Here is an 18,303-nt window from a genome sequence, read left to right as displayed (position 1 = left end):
CTTCCACAAGCCCGCAGAGCCCCTGCTCCCGGCAGCCCAGCCCCAGCCACAGCACAGGCCTCGCCCTGCAGACGGAGCTCCTCCCTGTGAGCTTCCCGGACAGTGAGCCCGGAGCCCAACCCCCCGCCAATAGCACAGGCCTCGCCCTTCAGACCGAGCTCCTCCCTGTGAGCTTCCCAGCTGCCCGCGTTCCAGCCCCAGTTCAGGGGCAGGTGCAGCTGGGGACACCTGGCACCCTAGGACACAGCTCTGTGCCCACAGGGCCCTTTGATCTCTGCAGCCCTGCACAGCCCTGGCCTGAACTCACGCCAGGGGTTTTGCCAGTGGGTGAGCAGAGGAGGTAACCCTGACCCCACACCCACCCTCACCTGCGGAGACCTGGAGACAGATCAGGCGCAGTGGCTGCACAGGGGCGGGGTGGGGGCGCGGGCTGCCAGTGCAGGAGGGGTGGGGCTGACTCCTCTCCTCTGGCTCAGAGTCACAAAGATGGCCATGGGGTGACCATCCCACAGGTCCACCCTGGGGGGCAGCCTGGACCCTGAAGCCACAGCAAGTAGGGAGATAAGGGACAAAGGACAGGAAGCTGCCCAGGCAAATCTAGAGGAAAAAGCTCACTGCAGGATGTGGAGTGGGCGGTGGGGTCCTCAGAGGAGGGGACGCTCCAGGAAAGGGGTTGGGGCCCCCGGCTAGCAGGTGCTATGGCCTCAGAGGGGAGTGGAGGAACGATGGCTGCTTAGGTTGGGGGCAGACATGAGTTTATTGGAGGAAGTCACTGGGGCTGGGGCAGGGCCGTCATCTCCCCCAGGCAAGCTCCCTAGAACTTCAATGTGGCCAGGCAAAGCAGGGAGGGCCAAGGGGTGCAGGAGACTGGGGAGGGTCTGGGAAAGGTGCTGGGCCAGGGACAGGGTCAGATGAAGGGAGCAGGGTGGCTCACACGCGGTGCCCCTCTAGCAGGGGCAGGTGGCCCAGTGCCGAGTGGCAGACAGTCCCGTAGGCTTGAGAGTAGCCTCCAAGCAAAGCCCTGGCGGCCCCCTGAGCCCCCTGCGAGGCAGAGGTGCGGAACATCCTCCGGCCGGGCCGGGGAGGGACCTGCATGCAGTTGAGAGTCACATAAGGGGAGGTGTCCGAGGGGGTGCAGTGGAGGGAAGGCCTTGACCTCGAGGGATTCGAACTGGACAGCGGAGGGGCAACGGGAAGGATGGGGAAGGAGGGGAAGAGGAGGATGGGGGAAGGGGCAGACTGGGGCTGGGCTCACCTGTTGGGCACCGGCCACGCTCACCCCACCGCCCCGGTTCCGGTCACCCCGGATCAGGGCCTGGTTGGCCACCTGAGCCACAGACTGTGAGGTCAGGGAGGACGCTGCTCCCCTCTCGCTTGGCTTCACCTGGGAAGAGGCACGTTACAGGGTCACTGAGAGGCAAAGAGAGAGGGTCCCTCCTGTGCCCAGCTCACTATAACTTACCAGGGAGAGTGCCAAGCGGGGCTCTGCCTTTGCCCCAGGGGGCCTTTCCCCCTTCCCTAGGGGTGCAGCTTGGAGCAGGGGAGCAGAGTTCTGCCTGGGAATGTTCTCGGCTACACGGGGGGACTCTGTAGGGTCAGAAGGTCAAACCCAGGGTCAGGAGCCGGGTGCTGCACACAGTTGGCAGCCACAGGAGGAAGCCCGGGCCACGCTCCTTGTGGGTGGCCAGCAAAGGTCACACACCGTGCTCTGGGGGGTCGTGGCCCGGGCCACTCTGAGGCCTGGCTCTGGGGCCCTGCCCAGGTGTCCCTGAAGACAGCTGAGGGTTGGCTCTGGGCTTGCACAGGTGTGCCTGGGATGGGGAGGCCCTGGGCTCCGCCCCTGGGGCGACGCTCTCCAGGCCCTTCTCTCTTGAGGTGCAGCCGCCGCCTCCGTGCTCCAGGATCATCTGCGGGACAGGAGGGTGCTCAGAGGTCACAGCCTGCCCATGGGGCGTTTGGGGGTCTCTGACATAGGAGGTGGCCTCCAGGGTGCAGGTAGACCGGGGATGACGGGGGTCACGGGCCGGAGCACCTGGTAGATACGGCTGCGGTACTCAGGCGCGGAGAGCTGGACCCCTTCGTGCCCCCGGAGCCGCACAGCTGCCTTTCGTGCCCACTCGTCGTCGCTGGAGCAGTGGAATCTGCAGGGAGCCGGAGAGGTGGGGCCAGGGCTCGGGTCAAGCCAGCCCCTGAGGCTGTCATCGCAGGGCCCGGCCCCCACCCCCGCACCTGGGGGACCGTCTTCCACTCCCACCTCCGCACGTAGGGGTGCTGCAGTGCCTGGGATGCGCTTAACCGCTTGTCCGGGGCGAACACCAGGAGTCGTCTGAGGAGGTCCAAGGCCTCTGGGGAGGTGTCTGGCGGCAGGAGGGCGTCCAGTGTCCGCCGTAGCCCGCGGGCTGCTGCGTGTGGTCTCCAGGGACCCACCCAAGAGCCCTCCTCAGATCCATGTTCACGGCCGGGGCTCGGCTTCCATACCCGGCCCCACCCTGGTGTCCTTCTGGGTGGATGTCCCCACGCCTGACCTGCAGGCAGTCTGGGCCCTGCAGCGTGCAGAGACCCCTGCGGTCCCTGGGTGGCCTCCTCTCCACGCCCTGACACAGCTCCTCAGGGCCACCCTCTAGGAGCACCAGTGGCTCCTGCTCTCAAAGCAGCCAACAGTTGCTGGGTTTGGAACGACCAGCTCGAAAACAGGCGGGATCTGAGCTGGTACGAACTGGCCGCAGTAACCTGCAGGAAGGCGGCCCTGCTCCCTCAGGACGAGCCACCCTCTCACCCTCACCAAAGCGCCCCCACTCACCGGGACCCCAGGTGGCGCAGCACAGAGGCACGGCAGCCCGGGCCGAGAGCCAGGAGGTCTGGGGCAGCAGAAGGTGGTATGACCCAGGCAGGCCTGGCAGGCTGGGGCAGCTCCCGCATCTGGGGCCAGCCATGTCTTCCAACCCCGGGGAGCACAGCCACTGTCTGGCAGGGCTCAAACACCCCATCACCAGGGCGGCCCCCAGCCTGTGCTCAGAAGCACCCCACATGACCCCCACTCCACACACCTGCACCTGGCCCTGGGGAGTGCTCACATAGATGGACACTGGCACCCACCTCTACGGACCAGGAGGCTCCACCCAGACAAGCGGGTGCGCTTGCTGGTACAGCTCCCTCTTGCCCCCACCCTCAAGAGTGACCCCCATGGCCCCACCCCTACCACCGCCTTCCTCCGCCTCTTCCCTCAGCACCCGAATCTCTCCTGCCAGCTTTCTGTGCACACTCCAGCTCCCAGCACAGTGACGGACTCTGCCCCTGCCACCCCGATCCCTTGGGGACCTTGTCCAGCCTGCCGGCCCCTTCATGCCCACTGCTGGGCTCGCATGGCGCCTATGCCAGGTGCTGCCTGCCCACATCCGCCCCCAGCAGCTGCTCCTGGGCCTCCATCACCAGTTAGTCTTCCTGGGGCTCCTGTCCTACCCTCTGGATCCTGTCGCTGTCGCTGTCCCTCCTCCCAGCACAGTCCTGGCCTGTCAGCTGCTGTCTCCCCACACCTGTGCTGTCTGACCTGAAGCTTCCCGGTGCCCAACCCCAGCGGCCTGGCTCACCCTCCTCGGAGGGCGGTGGGATGGTCTCCAGGATCAGCTCCAGCTGGTGGAGGGTGGACGTGCCCGGGAACAGGGGCTTCCCCCGAAGCATCTCCGCCAAGATACAGCCCAGACTCCACATGTCCACCCCAAGGGTGTACCTGGGGCAGGAAGGGGTGTGGGCATGGAGGGACCTAGGGGCAGAGGTGGGGATGGAGTTGCTGGGAGGGTGAGTGAGAGAACACTCGTGGCCTGGGAGCTCTGGCTGGGCAGGAGGGCAGCCCTGGGGGCCCCTGCAAGGAGGTAGAGGGTGGGTTGGGGGTGTCTCACTGCTACCGGTGTGACGACAGCAGCACCTCCGGAGCCCGGTACCAGCGTGTGGCCACATACTCTGTCAAGGCCCGGCCCTCAGGCCCCTCGGGGGGGTCGCTGAGGGGGCGGGCCAGGCCGAAGTCGCACAGCCTCACAGCGCAGTTGGTGTCCAGAAGCACATTGGACGGCTGCAGAGAGGAGGCGGGCTGAGGCCCTGGGGCCGGGTGGGGCCGGGTGGGGCCCGGGGCCGGACTCTGGCGCTGTGGGTGCTGCACCTTCTGGTCCCGGTGCACGATGTGCCCCGAGTGGAGGAACCGGGTGGCCCGCAGGAGCTGGCAGAAGATGGAGCGCACGTGGACATCCTGCAGCAGCCCGCCCTTCCGGATGACTGCGTTCAGGTCCGTGTCTGGGGAGAGGGTGCACACTCCAGTCTGGGGGGAGCGGGGGAGGGGGTGGGGGTGGCACCCTGGGGGAGTGGGAGAGGGGCACCTGGCAGGTCTGTCTCACTCTGAACCAGCCCACGGCCTGCCCGCCCCACTCCATCCTGCGCACAGACTGTGGGCACAGTGGTACGGTCTGCAACTGTGCCAATTTTATTCTTTTATTTAAAAAATAAAATAAAAAATTTTAATTTTTTATTATTAAATTTTTTTATTTTTTATTCTAAAATAAAAAACACTTTATTTCCTATTGCATTTGTTTCATAAAACGAGAAGAAAAAGAACGCAGCTGCAGACTGGTGGGAGCAGGAGCCTGGGGCAGGTGGGAGCCTGGGTCGCTGCTGGCTCTGGAGGCTGACACCGGCCAGCTGTCTGTCCCTAAGTCCAGGGTACACAGCGAGGGAGCAAGCCACTGTGGGGCGGCCGCAGAGGGAGTGAGGATAGGCCAGAGGTGGGGCCGGGGCACTGGCCGAAGCCTCACTCACCCATACACTCAAACACCAGGTAAATGTCCCTGTCGTTCTCCGCCCGGATCACATCAAGGAGGCTGATGATGTTGGGATGCTCCCCAAACTCCTGGGGAGAGAGTCGGCGGCGGCTGGAAGACCAGGGATTGCCTCTGGGGGCCGAGAAACCCGCTCCTCTCCTGTCTGGAGAGGTCTGTTCCTGGGGAAGGGGACTGGGCTGCAGGGCCCAGGCTACTCACCTGGAGGAGTGTGATTTCCCGGAATGTTCTCTGAAGAGACAGAAACACAGGTGTGTGGGCGGGTGGAGCAAGAAGGAAGCCCCGTGTCCTGAGAGGACCCAAAGGAGCTGATGTCCATCACCCAACACCCACCAGCCGGCGAGCCAGAGGCGGCAGTGTTCCGAGACAAGCCATAACATCTGCTGTGACCGGCTCCCAGCCCCCACCTGACTCCAGGCACCGGGGCAAGGGGCTGCCGCTCCCAGCCCCCATCCTGTCCCACACTTCTCCCCACACACTCACCTGGGCGTCTGTCTTATCCCTAAAAGCATCAAAGATTTTCTTGATGGCCACGACCTCACCTGTTCTCCGGTCCACTGCCTTCCACACAATGCCATAGGCCTGGGAAGGAGTGCCATCACACAGGGCCAGCCCCTTACCCCACCATCCCCTGCCCATCCAGACTGCCCCTGCACACATGAGGCTCCTCCTTCCCATTCCGGGTCCCCAGAGGGGATGGGAGTGTGGGCTTCACCACTGCAGACCACCCTAGACTCTGACATCTTCCAGAGTTAGGAGGCAGAGGCGAGGGTGAGAGCTGGCGAGGCCCTGGAGAAAAGGAGGCCACAGAAGGGAGCATCTGGGCAGGAAATGAAGCTCGGGATGGCTCTACCATCCTTCCAGCTGCCCAGGCACTCTCCCTCCCGCTCTCTCACACCCATCCAGCCCCTAGTCCCGTTGGCCCGACCTTCAGATTCCTCCAGAATCTAGCCCCTGCCACCATCTCCGCTGCCCCGACCCTTGTCCCAGCCTCTGGCATCTCTCACTGGGTGGCTGCATTGATCACTTAAGGAATCTCCGTCTGCTACTCCCTTGCATGCCAACAGTGGGTTCTCAACACAGGGGCAGGGTAGGCCTTATAAAGTGCCACCAGCAGCTGCTACAGCTCCTGGCGTCAGCAACAGTGAAAACCAAAGTCCTGGAAATTCCCCGAAGCCCCCACACGGTTGGACCCCTGACCACTCATCTCTCCATCTCTTACCCAGTGGCACACAGGCCTGCTGTCTGCACTGCCCGGAAGGACCTTCCTCCCCTCCCCATGGCACTCTCCCCACACACACAGGCTCACCTGCTCACTCAGGCACACAGATACACTTGGCTCTGACCTTTACTCTGCACCCACCCCACACCCGCACAGGCCCTTCTTGGGCCTCACCCCTGCGCTCCTGAGCCTGGGGTCTGCCCTCCCTCTCTGACTGAGGCACGGGCCCAGCCTCCCCAGAGTCCTGTGCACCCAGGAAACGGGCGACTGTAGGCACATGGGAAGTGGGGCGCCAGGATCCCTCTGCTTGAGGCTGCTGGGGGGCCTGGCTGTCACCTGCCACCAGGAGCCGGGATCCTGGAAGTCAGGGTCGTGTTACCCCATAAGGAAACTGAGGCACGAAGGGGCTCCAAACCACCCCTCCGCCTAAGGAGGAGGCAGGACGCCAGTGTGTGACGGAACAGGCCTCGGAGGGGACCAACCATCCCCCGCAGGTATTCTCTCCGCAGGGGCGCCCCTCGGAGGGCAAGCGCGTCCCCGGGCACTCACCCCCTTCCCAAGCCGCCGCCTGAGCAGGTATCGCCGGGCAACACGAGGGTCCACTGGGGCGCACATGGCGGCCAGGACACCAGCTGGCCGTACTGTTGAGTCGGTTGCCGTGGGAACCGACGGACGCTCGCCCGGCCCCGTCCCTCGGTGTGCCCCGCCCACCTCCTAGCAGGCCTCGGCCCGCCCCTTGGCGTGCCCCGCCCACCTGTCCCCTGCAAACCCCGGCTCCTCCCCACAGTGCGCCCCTACCCACCACGTCCGCATCCAACTCCCCGCACCTCCCACGCCCGCCCCACAGGCCCTGGCCCCGCCCCATAGTGCACACCGCCCGCCTCCCCACAGACCGCGGCCCCGCCCCTTGGTACGTCCCGCCCACCCCCTCCCCTGCAGGCCCCAGCCCCGCCCCCCAGCAACCCCGCCCACCTCCCACACAGGCCCCGGCCCCGCCCCTCAGCAACCCCGCCCACCTCCCCCGCAGGCCCCGGCCCCGCCCCCAGCAACCCCGCCCACCTCCCACACAGGCCCCGGCTCCGCCCCTCAGCAACCCCGCCCACCTCCCAGCAGGCCCCGTCTTCGCCCCTCAGCAACCCCGCCCACCTCCCCCGCAGGCCCCGGCCCCGCCCCCAGCAACCCCGCCCACCTCCCCGCAGGCCCCGGCTCCGCCCCTCAGTAACCCCGCCCACCTCCCCCGCAGGCCCCGGCCCCGCCCCCCAGCAACCCCGCCCACCTCCCCCGCAGGCCCCGGCTCCGCCCCTCAGCAACCCCGCCCACCTCCCACACAGGCCCCGGCTCCGCCCCTCAGTAACCCCGCCCACCTCCCCCGCAGGCCCCGGCCCCGCCCCCCAGCAACCCCGCCCACCTCCCCGCAGGCCCCGGCCCCGCCCCTCAGCAACCCCGCCCACCTCCCCGCAGGCCCCGGCCCCGCCCCTCAGTGCACCCGGCCCACCTCCCCCGCAGGCCCTGGCCCCGCCCCTCAGTGCACCCGGCCCACCTCCTCGCAGAACCACGCCCAGCCCAGTTGACTAGAGAAGAAATAATGACAATCTATTGTGGCCTCTAGAACTTACAGAAGTAAAATGCATGACACCAATAGCAAAAAGGGAAAGGGGATAATGGAAATATACATTTACACTATTACAAAATAACATGTGAGAACACATATTGTAAGGTTCTTACGATATATATACAATATTAATAGTATAATATTATTTGGCCCGGGCACAGTGGCTCACGCCTGTAATCCCATCACTTTGGGAAGCTGAGGCGGACTGATCACCTCAGCTCAGGAGTTCAAGACCAGCCTAGCCAACATGGTGAAACCCTGTCTCTACTAAAAATACAAAAAATTAGCCGGGCGTGGCGGCAGGCACCTGTAGTCCCAGCTACTGGGAAGGCTGAGGCAGGGGAATCACTTGAAATCAGGAGGTGGCGGTTGCAGTGAGCCGAGATTGCGCCACTGCATTCCAGCCTGAGTCACAGCAAGACTCCATCTCAAAAAAAAAAAAAAAGGAAAGAAAAAGAAAAAAGAAAACAAATAGTTAGATGGCCAGCTTAAAATTTTAACATTTAAATTATTACATTATATATAAATGATCTAAATACTTCAATTAAAAGGCAGAGTATTATACCGTTATTTTAAAATATTAAAATACACAAATGTGCCTTAATTATACAAAATTATGTTATAAAAATCATGTTTATAAAATTATAGGCCAGGCGCAGTGGCTCATACCTGTAATCCTAGCAGTTTGGGAGGCTCAAGCAGGTGAATCACTTGAGGTCAAGAGTTTGAGACCAGCCAGCCCAACATGGCAAAACCCTGCCTCTACTAAAAATATAAAAATTAGCTGGGCATGGTGGCGTATGCCCGTAATCTCAGCTACTTGGGAGGCTGAGGCAGGAGAATCGCTTGAACCCAGGAAGTGGAGGTTGTAGGGAGCTGAAATGGTGCCACTGCACTCCAGCCTGGGCAACAGGAGCAAAACTCCGTCTCAAACAAAAACATTATAAACGTAATACATATATTAGTCACATGTTATACAACTATACAGGAAATGCACCTTATTACTATCACTATTAATTTTTTGAGACAGGGTCTAGCTCTGTCACCCAGGCTGGAGTGCAGTGGTGTGATCTCGGCTCACTGCAACCTCTGCCTCCTGGGCTCAAATGATCTTCCCACTTCAGCCTCTTGAGTAGCTGGTACTACAGGTGCAGGCCACCATCGTCGGCTAATTTTTAATTTTTTGTAGAGTCCAGGTATGGTGGCTCATGCCTGTAATCCTAGCACTTTGAGAGGCTGAGGTGGGTGAATCACTTCAGATCATGAGTTTGAGACCAGCCTGGACAACATGGCGAAAACCTGTCTCTACCAAAAACACAAAAATCACCTGGGTGTGGTGATGAGCACCTGTAATTCCAGCTACTTAAGATGCTGAGGCATGAAAACCGCTTGAACCCGGGAGGTGGAGGTTACAGTGAATTGAGACTGTGCCACTGCACTCTAGCCGGGGTGATACAGTGAGACTCTATGAAAAAAAAAAAAATGGTTTTCTATATTGCCCAGGCAGTAATGCACTTTAACTACAAAGTCATAGTTAAAAGGATGGAAAAATATATACTATGCAAACACTAATCGTAAGAAAGCTTTAGTAGTTATATTAATATCTGACAAAATAGGTGCCAGGGCATGGGATATTATCAGAGATAAAGAATAGTTTGTTAGGATAAAAGTTTCATTTATCAAGAAGATACTATAATTCTAAGGGTGTATGCACCTGATTACAAAGCCTTAAGATATGTAAAGCAAGCCTGACATAACTGAAAGGAGAAATAATCAAACCCACAATTACAGGTGGAGACTTTAACACTCCTCTGCCAGTAACTGCTACAACAGAAAATAAATATGCAGTGGACCTGAACAGTGTTATCACCCAGGGTGACCACTGGCACTCTGAAGATGAGGCATCCACTGATGGTGGACGCCTTCTTTTCAAGTGTGTATGAAACATTCACCAAGATAAACCATATTCAAAGTACCATAAAACAAGGCTTAACAAATGTAAAATAATTAAAATCTGGGCCAGGTGCAGTGGCTCACACCTGTAATCCCAGCACTTTGGGAGGCTGATGTGAGCAGATCACAAGTTTGAGACCAGGCCGGGTGCGGTGGCTCACGCCTGTAATCCCAGCACTTTGGGAGGCTGAGGCGGGTGGATCACGAGGTCAACGGATTGAGACCATCCTGGTCAACATGGTGAAACCCCGTCTCTACTTAAAAAAATACAAAAAATTAGCTGGGCATGGTGGCGCGTGCCCGTAATCCCAGCTACTCAGGAGGCTGAGGCAGGAGAATTGCCTGAACCCAGGAGGAGGAGGTTGCGGTGAGCCGAGATCGCGCCATTGTACTCCAGCCTGGGTCACAAGAGCGAAACTCCGTCTCAAAAAAAAAAAAAAAAAAAAAAGAGTTTGAGACCAGCCTGGCCAACATGGTGAAACCTCGTCTATATGAAGAATAGAAAAATTAGCCAGGCATGGTGGTGCGAGCCTGTCATCCCAGCTACACAGGAGGCTGAGGCAGGAGAATCACTTGAACCCGGGAGGTGGAGGTAGCAGTGAGCTGACATCGTGCCACTGCACTCCAGCCTGGGCGACTGAGCAAGACTCTGTCTCGAAGAAAAAAAAAAAAAAAGAATTGAAATAATATAAATCATGTTCTCTGATCCCACAAAACTGGATTCAAAATAAATAACAGAAAGACATTTAGAAAATCCCCAAAGATTTCAAGATTAAACAACACACTTCCAAATAAACAGTAAGTCAAAGAAATCATAAGGTAAACTAGAAACTATTTTGTACTGAAAGATAACAAAATCATAACGTATCAAAATATGGGGCATGTCCCCAAAGCAAGGCAGGAGCCTTCGCAGAACCGATGGAGAAGAGCCAGTTCTTAAGGGACTGCAGGACAGCTCAGGTTGGCTGGGATGCAGCTGCCAGGGGCAGCAAGGAAGCCCAGCTGGCCCCCAACACCAACAGTGGTCAGGACTGGCAGGCCAGTGCCCCCATTCTTCACCTTCCCTGAGGAACCCCAAGGAGAGGAAGTCCCGACCCTGACATTCTGCCCTGAGAATGGGACTCGTACGTAGAATTATACCAACACCAGTGAATTTTTAGCAAAAAAGCATTTTTTGGTTTTTTGAGACAGAGTCTAGCTCTGTCGCCCAGGTTGGAGTGCAGTGGCCTGATCTCAGCTCACTGCAACCTTCACCTCCCAGGTTCAAGCAATTCTCCTGCCTCAGTCTCCCGAGCAGCTGAGACTACAGGGGCAAGCCACCACGCACAGCTAATTTTTTGTATTTTTAGTAGAGACAGGGTTTCACCATATTGGACAGGCTGGTCTTGAACTCCTGACCTCATGATCCACCCACCTTGGCCTCCCAAAGTGCTGGGATAACAGGTGTGAGCCACCTCGCCTGGTGCAGAAAAAAATTCTTTAGAGTGCACTTCACTACACTGAATTATTAAATCAGTTTTCTACTTGGCAAAATTAAACCATTTCCAACTTCTGTTTCCCTTTTTCATTTTGCTGTAGTTGTTTTCACCTGGGTTTATCCTTTGCCAGACACACTTTCCAGTAGACATTTGATTTGTCCATTAGTTGGGTGGGGGCTGGTGACGTTCTTTGAGACAGTCTCGCTGTGTTGCCCAGGCTAGAGTGCAGTGGTGCGATCCTGGCTCACTGCTGACCCCAGGTGATCCGCCCACCTCAGCCTCCCAAAGTGTTGGGATTACAGGCATGAGCCACTGTGCTCAGCCTAGCTGGATTTTTTAAATCTTGTTATTATGTAGTTTCTGTTGGGGCCACTATTTCTACCAAGTCTAACTTTCCCTTGTACAAATATTCTTGCCGATATAATTTTGTCAATAGTTTTATTATTAAATCACAGTAAGTTTTTATTTACTTCCTGACACGAAGTCCTGCTTTGTCACTCAGGCTGGAGGGCAATGGCTCGATCTCAGCTCACTGCTACCTCTGCCTCCCAGGTTCAAGCATATTCCTGCCTCACCCTCCCAGGGAGCTGGGATGACAAGCACTCACCATCACACCCTGCTAATTTTTGTGTTTTCAGTAGAGACGGGGTTTTACCATGTTGGCCAGGCTGGCCTCGAACTCCTGACCTCATGTGATCCACCTGCCTCCCAAAGTGCTGGATTACAGGCATGAGCCACCACGCCCGGCCTAAGTCACAGTAAGTTTTGTTGCATGAAGTTCTAACTTTCAGCTTTATTTTGGGTGCATTGTTGACCTGGACCTTGTATTGAATTTTTAATCAATCCATGGGGAAATCATGGGTGAGGTCTGGGGGAAAGTCATCATCCAGGAGGCCCAGAGTCACAGGGTGGGGTCCGGATCACAGACCCCGCCGGTGTGTCTGGAGCCTCCTGCTTCACCCACCCCCAGCCTCCTGTCATCCAGGAAACTAAACTCCCTTGTCTCCCAGCTCCCAGCGGTCACGGTCCCCATGCATGGACCCCACCCTCTCCTATGAGGCAGCACTGTGTGCCACGGTGTGGGCCAAGACCCTACGTTACCTCTGAGTATCAGTCTGAGAGGGTATCCCTGCCCTGTCCCCTACTGCGTCACAGCCATGGCCCACCACCCATCCCATCTCATACACAGCCTCTCCCTGGTGGATTCCAAAATGGCCCTCCCCTCTCTCCTACTGCGGGTGTGGGCTGTAGACCCAGATAGCCCAGGTGACCCACCCTGGTCACTCCAGTCACTTACTTGAAACCCTCTGTGGGGACATATGCCAGCTATGGACATGGTTGTCTCTGACATCATACATTTGGAGGCATAGACTCAGAAATGAGGGTCCCCAAGGAGGCATGTCCCCAGCTGGTCACCCTGATGGCTGCGTCAGGGATGTCTCTGGAGCCGAGTGGAGGTGACATCGTTGAAGCCTGTGCAGGGCTCCAAGTCCTGGGCACCTTCCTTTTCGTCAGAGGCAGGTGACCCCCCATGAAGGCCCACCTGGACCACACCCCAGTCCCCTGCTGGCCTGGGCAGGGATGACCAGGAATGACCTAGCTCGGGCCTCGTGCTCACACCTGGAGAGGTGCTGTGGACAGGCAGAGGGCAGAGCGCTTCCTCTGGGGCAACAGTGACCGTGCGAGCTGATGCACGTCACGACCTCGGACTAGAGTTTCCGTGGGGGACAGGCTGAGGGACTTGTGTAGATCTGGCATGGGCTCCGAGTTACCTGGCCATGGGAGCAGGGTCTTTGCCTCAAACACCCTTGTCTATGCCAGCCCCAGTGGGTGGGTATGGTAAGTCCTGCCACGGACATGGGGCAGAAGACAGGCTTGGGTTGGGCCCAGGGCACAGAAACGAACAGGACTGGGGCCCCAGCACCCGACCCCAACCACAGCCAGGAGCAGACTCAGGGCGCCCCTGTGCTGCAGCCTTCGGGGTCCCCAGCCGGGCCCAGCCTAAGGGGCCTACGGCGGGGAGGGCCTCACAGGGCGCAGCCAGGGCCTTCTTCCACGGCTCCTCCAGCTTGCCAGCCTGTTTCTGAGGGGGTTGTGATTGCGGGTCCTGGGGGGACAAAGACCAGCACCCCACCTGCAGACGGGGACGGGAAGGCCCCCGAGGGTGGGAGCTGTGTCACGGGAAGTGAATTCTGTCTCCATGTACGGTGCAGGGCCTCTGCCTGTTGCTGCCTCGGTTTCTCAGTCTGTCAAATGGGGACACAAGGCCTGAGAGCACTGGGGTGGCACAATGGCAAGGAGCCAGAGGCCCCGCTGCGGATAAGGGTCCCTGCCCACAAGCCTGCCCCTTACCCACTGCAGTCGAGTCCCTGCTGCCGGGATGCAGGTGATATTTTTCTCATGATTCTATGTGGTCTTTTCCCAATTTTCTGTGACAGGAGAGGCACCATTCTCCTATTAAAAGCCCATATATTAAAGCCAACATTCAGATGCAGCTTAGGAGTTTATGAGTCAACGTCCCTTTACAATGTTAATGCTAAATAGACTGACTTGTTCGGTAGTTGGTGTGCTCTTACTTTTACTTACAAAATACATTTGTTTTTTACAAGGAGTAAAATGCTTCAATCATGTTCGTAATTTTAAAAGGCCCTGCTGCACCTTTCAGGTAGGTGAGCTGATCAGAGCCAGCCCCACCATGTCTGTGAGCCACCAGGGTTCTAGAACCAACTTCCTAAGACGGTCTCCACCACAAACCTCTGTGCAAATGTGGTTTTGACAAAGCTACAAGTCAAGGATCCTCAAATTTGCCCACATCCCAGCAAATGTGGACAAACGGAGCAGAAACTCAACTGTATGGTGTCAGGACACAAAACGGGTACATTTATGCTGTGTGTCAAAGGATGCTGAATGCATCTGTTCCTGAGGCATCTAACAGGATGGGAGCTGGGGATCACTGGTGAAGACGGAGGCAGACCCTACAGGACCAACAGGCTGCAATGCCTGCTGTGCAGTAACGACCAATACACCGGGACAGCAGAGTCTGCAGCAGAGAAACAGTGTCATGATCCCTGGGCACCGAGCAAGGAGATGGGAGGGACCCTCAAATCTGTCTCCCTGAGTTCTGGGCTGGGGTTTTTAAGGGGATTGTGGAGGGTTAGGGGCTGTAAAATAGGGTCATCAATCGGGCAGGAGAAAAGGGTGCAGTCAGCAGCATGCGGACCCGGCATTACTTGGTGCATCAGCTCCTCATGCGGATGCTTCAGACCAGCTGGGTCCCTCCTTTCACAGGTACTCAGGACCTGTCAAACAGTAAACTTCACCTTTTACAATGTTTAGTGTTCCCCGGAACTGCGCTGTAGATAACAACTATGATTGTTATCTACAGAGCAGTTACGGGGAACGCGAATCTTGTGACAGGGTCCGTGTGATTCTGGGGCCACAGGCACCAAACAGCTCTGAGGAAGGGGTTGGAAGGCAGGTGGCCTCAGGATGAACACTGGCTGAGTGAGCTTTCCTTTCTCCCCTCCCTTCCCTGATTAAAAAGTTTATAGGGATGGTTTCAATAATAATGACGTATCCACAAAGTCAGCAGAAAAAAAGAAAGTGCCAGGTCCCTGGTGGATCCCTGTGCCCTCCAGCCATCCGGGCGCAAGGCAAAGGGAAGCTACCCAGCTGCAGAGCCACGGATGAGCTGAGCGCGGGCCGCACTCATGGGCTTAGGAACCTCAGAGAGAAACGCTCTTCCGCATCCCAACGGACCCCACGCTTCAGGAACCCCAGTTCCCATGGGGGCCTCACGGAAGGAATCACGAAATGCTCAAGGAAAGCAAGGGACCCTGGAGAGGCCGATGGTCCAGGGAAGCGCTCCCTCCTGACAACACAGATTTCACTCCGGCGAGGTGGAAAGGCGGGGAATGCGGCGAAGCTCCGCCTCGAGTCGGGGGCAACCCCGGAGACGGCCCAACGGTGGACCAAAGGCGAAGGGCGCTGCTGGGGTCTGTGAGGCTCAGAGGCACTTCCGACGTCCGCCTGAAGCCGTCTTGTCAGCTCAGGCCCTATCTCTGGGGGCGCAATCTCTGGGGGCGCATTCTCGAGGGAGTTGTGCCGAACCAAGGAGTTGGCCACCGCCAAGTAACCAGGTGGGGGTGGGAGACGTTCTGTCTCCATAGAGACCATGGCCGCCGAGCAGCAACATGACTAATGTTGGGAGCACCCCGACGGACAGTGAAGGCCCAGCGGGAGTCCCCGAGTGAAGGCTGGCAAAGCTGCCCTGGCCCCCGAGACCCGAAGCCCCGATCTGCCTCCCCGAAAGCCCCGTGACCCTGAGACGCTTCCCACCTCTGGGCCTGGCGCCTGGAATAGTTAGGGGGCGGAAGAGGAAGGGCTGAGCTGGCGGAGGGGCCAGGGTCGCTGCTCTCACCAGTCCGGGAGGTCCAGGCACCAACCCATGGCGCCCAAGAAAAAGCGCGGGCCCAGCGCGGGGAGTCAGCCGGGGGGCGCGGGGGGCGCGGGGGCCGAGCAGCCGCTGTCGGAGCGCGCGCAGTACCTGCAGCGCGAATACGCGCTGCTGTCGGAGCAGCTGGAGGCCTGCGAGGCCCGCGTGGACCGGGTGCTGCAGGAGAACGCCTTCCTGGACCGCGAGGCGCTGCGCCTGCGCGAGGAGAACCGGCTCTACGCCAGCTACGTGAGCGCGCGCGCCCAGCGCTGCGCCAACGCCATCGTCCGGCTGGACGAGCAGAACCGCGTGGACCTGGCGCAGATCCACTGGCAGCGGGCGGAGCTGGCCTCGCTCTACCACGGGCGCGAGGACAGGGTGCGCGCGCAGCTGCTGGAGATGGAGGCGCGCGCGGCGCAGATGGCGCGGCAGGTGGAGGAGCTGCGGCCCTACAAGGCCAGTGCGCCGGCCCGCGGCCCGGGTGCGGCGGGGCGGGGCGGACGGCCGGGCCGGGGCCGGGGCCGGGGAGGGGGGACTGACGGCGCCCCCGCCGCAGGTGCTGCAGCTGGAGCAGCTGGCCCGGATCCGGGCGCTGGAGCGCGAGCTGCTGCATATGCGCGTGGAGCACACGCAGCTGCTCCACCGCGTGAAGCGGCGCTTCCTGGAGGACAAGGCGGCTTTCGAGCGCGAGGCGCGTCAGCGCGTGCAGTCCCTGGCGCGGCGCGCGGAGCGGGAGGCGGCGCGCGCGCTCGTTGGGCACACGCAGGCCGTCAAGGCGGACAACTGGCGCCTGCGGCAGGAGCTGCTGCGGCTGCTCCGCCGGACCCAGCTGCTGCACGACACGCGGCGCCAGCTGTTGGAACAGCGCGAGCAGCTGCACCGCGAGCACGAGGACACGCGGGACCTGGCGCGTGTGCACGGCTGGCTGCCCAGGGGCCCCGGAGGCCCGCCGCTCTGGCAGCCGCCAGCCTCCTCCCAGCCCACCTCGCGCCCAGGCTCCTCAGCCGCCCCCACAGACCCTTCGGACACCGCCTCCCGGACCCAGTCCTTGGTCCCGTCGCGCGCGGCTTCCCAGGCCCCGTCCGCGGTCCCGTCGCGCGCGGCCTCCCGGGCCCCCTCGTTGGTGCCGTCGAGCAGGGGCTCCAGGGTCCCATCGCTGGCCACTTCAAAGCTGGCCTCCCGGATGCCATCCCTGACCGCGTCACACGCGGGCTCCCGGACCCTGTCGCTGGCGCGGTCACTCGAGGGCTCTCGGATCTCTTCGCGGTCCTCATTGCGGGTGTTCTCGCAGGACACTCTCCGATCTACGAAGTCTGGCCCCAAGCTTCGCTCCAGCCTGACGTGGGATCGGGATCCTGCCCTTGCCCATCCGCCGTCGGAGGAGAGCGTGATCGCCGACGTTGCGGCAGAAGCCTCCTCTGGGAGAGCCTGACCCTGCAGGGAGGGAGGCCCGGGAGGCCCGGGTGTGCGCGACCCTCGTGCGCAGGAGGCTTACTGGGGTAATGCAGTCGTCAATAAAGCTGTGGCCCCCAGACCGCTCTGACGCCCACACGCGCCCTCGAGCACTTCCTGCTGGCACCGAGCCGCTCGTTCGTGCGTCCAATTTCCAAGCTGCAAGGGAACTCAGCGCCTGCTTTCTCCGAGTGTCCTCTGGGCCCCCACCGCGAGCCGGCGGGCGCAGAGCCAGCCCGGGCACCCGCGGGCGCGGCCGGGCGGTGAAGCAGCAGCCGGCAGCTGGGCCGCACGGGGAGGCCCGGGAGGAGCGTGGGCTTCGTTCTCCTGCGCCAAGGGGAGAGAACGCATGTGCGACCTGCTGCAGGGTTTTAGTGACTTAAACACTTCGATGCCTACCTTCCAACTTAGAGAAAGCCGCAAGGACAAACAGCAGAGGGACCGCCGTGGACCTGTGTCCGCGTGCCCGGCCGCTGCCGCCGCCCGTGAATTCGCTCCGTGTGAATCCCCGCGAGTGCGCGTTGCTCCCGGAGCGTCTGAGATGCGGTGGGAGACGCCGGCCCCGTGGCCCTGGGCGCTTTCGTGTGCGTTTCCCGAACGGAGGGATGTTCTCCCACGACGCCGCGGGAGCGATGGGAACCAGGACGCCGACTGCGGAGGGCTGGGACCCCCAACACGCTCGTCGCAGCTCTGTTGCCTGCCCCGTGTGTTTGTAGCTGTCCCCGCCTTCCAGGGCCACGTGCTACATACAGGCGGTTATTGAAACGCGCCTCCTTGGAGGGTCAGCCCTCCGGGCCGCGTGGGGGGCGCTGGAGCAGGTCGTGGGCGTGACGGGACCAGCGCGTGCCTGCGGCTAGAGCGGCGCCACGCTTCCGGTCGGGGTGGCGCGGTTTCCGGGCGTGTGTTCGTGATGGCCTCCCTTGCCCTTTGTCCCGCGGGCCGGCTCCTCCTCCTGTGCAAGCCTGTGGCTTTCCGCTTCCTGGGGCCCTGAGCGCCTTTGTCGGGGTCTCAGGCGGGTATCCCCAGTTTCTCCCAGGACCTGGAGGACCGCCAGGGACCAGGTGGGCCCACCTGAGCCGTCTCTGTCCCCTTGCGAGGCGTTGCCGACATTGGGGCGCTGTGACCCAGGCGGTGGGCAGGGAGGTGGGTGCAGCTACTGCGAGGCTGGGGGCCTCCCCGGCCTCCGGGGCACCTGGGCACCGACCTGGACCTCAGGGTCGGCCTCGCTGGGTTGTCCCTGTGTGTGAAGCAAGGGCGTCTGGCCCTGGGGCAGGAACCGTGCGGGGAAGGGGCACAGCTGGGCCCTGGGAGAAGTGAAGGGAGCCCAC

General features: G+C 60.2%; 2 protein-coding genes across 6 annotated transcripts; one reads left to right on the top strand and one right to left on the bottom strand.

Annotated features, from left to right (window-relative positions):
- Positions 1-738: 738 nt before the first annotated feature.
- Positions 739-15,487, bottom strand: MAPK15 (mitogen-activated protein kinase 15). Of its 5 annotated transcripts, XM_003942061.4 has the most exons (14): positions 6,595-6,759; positions 5,307-5,405; positions 5,025-5,054; positions 4,804-4,894; positions 4,154-4,284; positions 3,903-4,066; positions 3,588-3,727; positions 2,801-2,858; positions 2,255-2,413; positions 2,033-2,141; positions 1,703-1,907; positions 1,463-1,587; positions 1,256-1,384; positions 739-1,089 (listed from the first exon to the last, which is right to left on the bottom strand). In XM_003942061.4, the coding sequence occupies exons 1-14, from the start codon at positions 6,658-6,660 to the stop codon at positions 931-933; spliced, it is 1,665 nt and encodes a 554-aa protein (XP_003942110.3). In that variant the 5' UTR covers positions 6,661-6,759; the 3' UTR covers positions 739-930. The 5 variants fall into 5 exon arrangements, with proteins under 5 accessions (XP_003942110.3, XP_074243362.1, XP_074243364.1 ...); XM_074387261.1 differs by having other exon boundaries at positions 3,903-4,284; positions 6,595-6,764; XM_074387263.1 differs by lacking the exons at positions 5,307-5,405; positions 6,595-6,759 and adding an exon at positions 15,427-15,487 and having other exon boundaries at positions 3,903-4,284.
- Positions 15,488-15,535: 48 nt separating this feature from the next.
- Positions 15,536-17,390, top strand: CCDC166 (coiled-coil domain containing 166). The gene is made up of 2 exons (XM_039464902.2): positions 15,536-15,979; positions 16,080-17,390. Exons 1-2 carry the CDS (start codon positions 15,536-15,538, stop codon positions 16,953-16,955), a joined length of 1,320 nt encoding a protein of 439 aa, XP_039320836.2. The 3' UTR covers positions 16,956-17,390.
- Positions 17,391-18,303: the final 913 nt, after the last annotated feature.

This window comes from Saimiri boliviensis, chromosome 15 (assembly GCF_048565385.1).
Source record: "Saimiri boliviensis isolate mSaiBol1 chromosome 15, mSaiBol1.pri, whole genome shotgun sequence".
In the NCBI taxonomy this organism is placed as follows: Eukaryota; Metazoa; Chordata; class Mammalia; order Primates; family Cebidae; genus Saimiri; species Saimiri boliviensis.
Note: the sequence above shows the minus strand (reverse complement) of the source record. Positions and strands in the feature narration are given on the sequence as shown.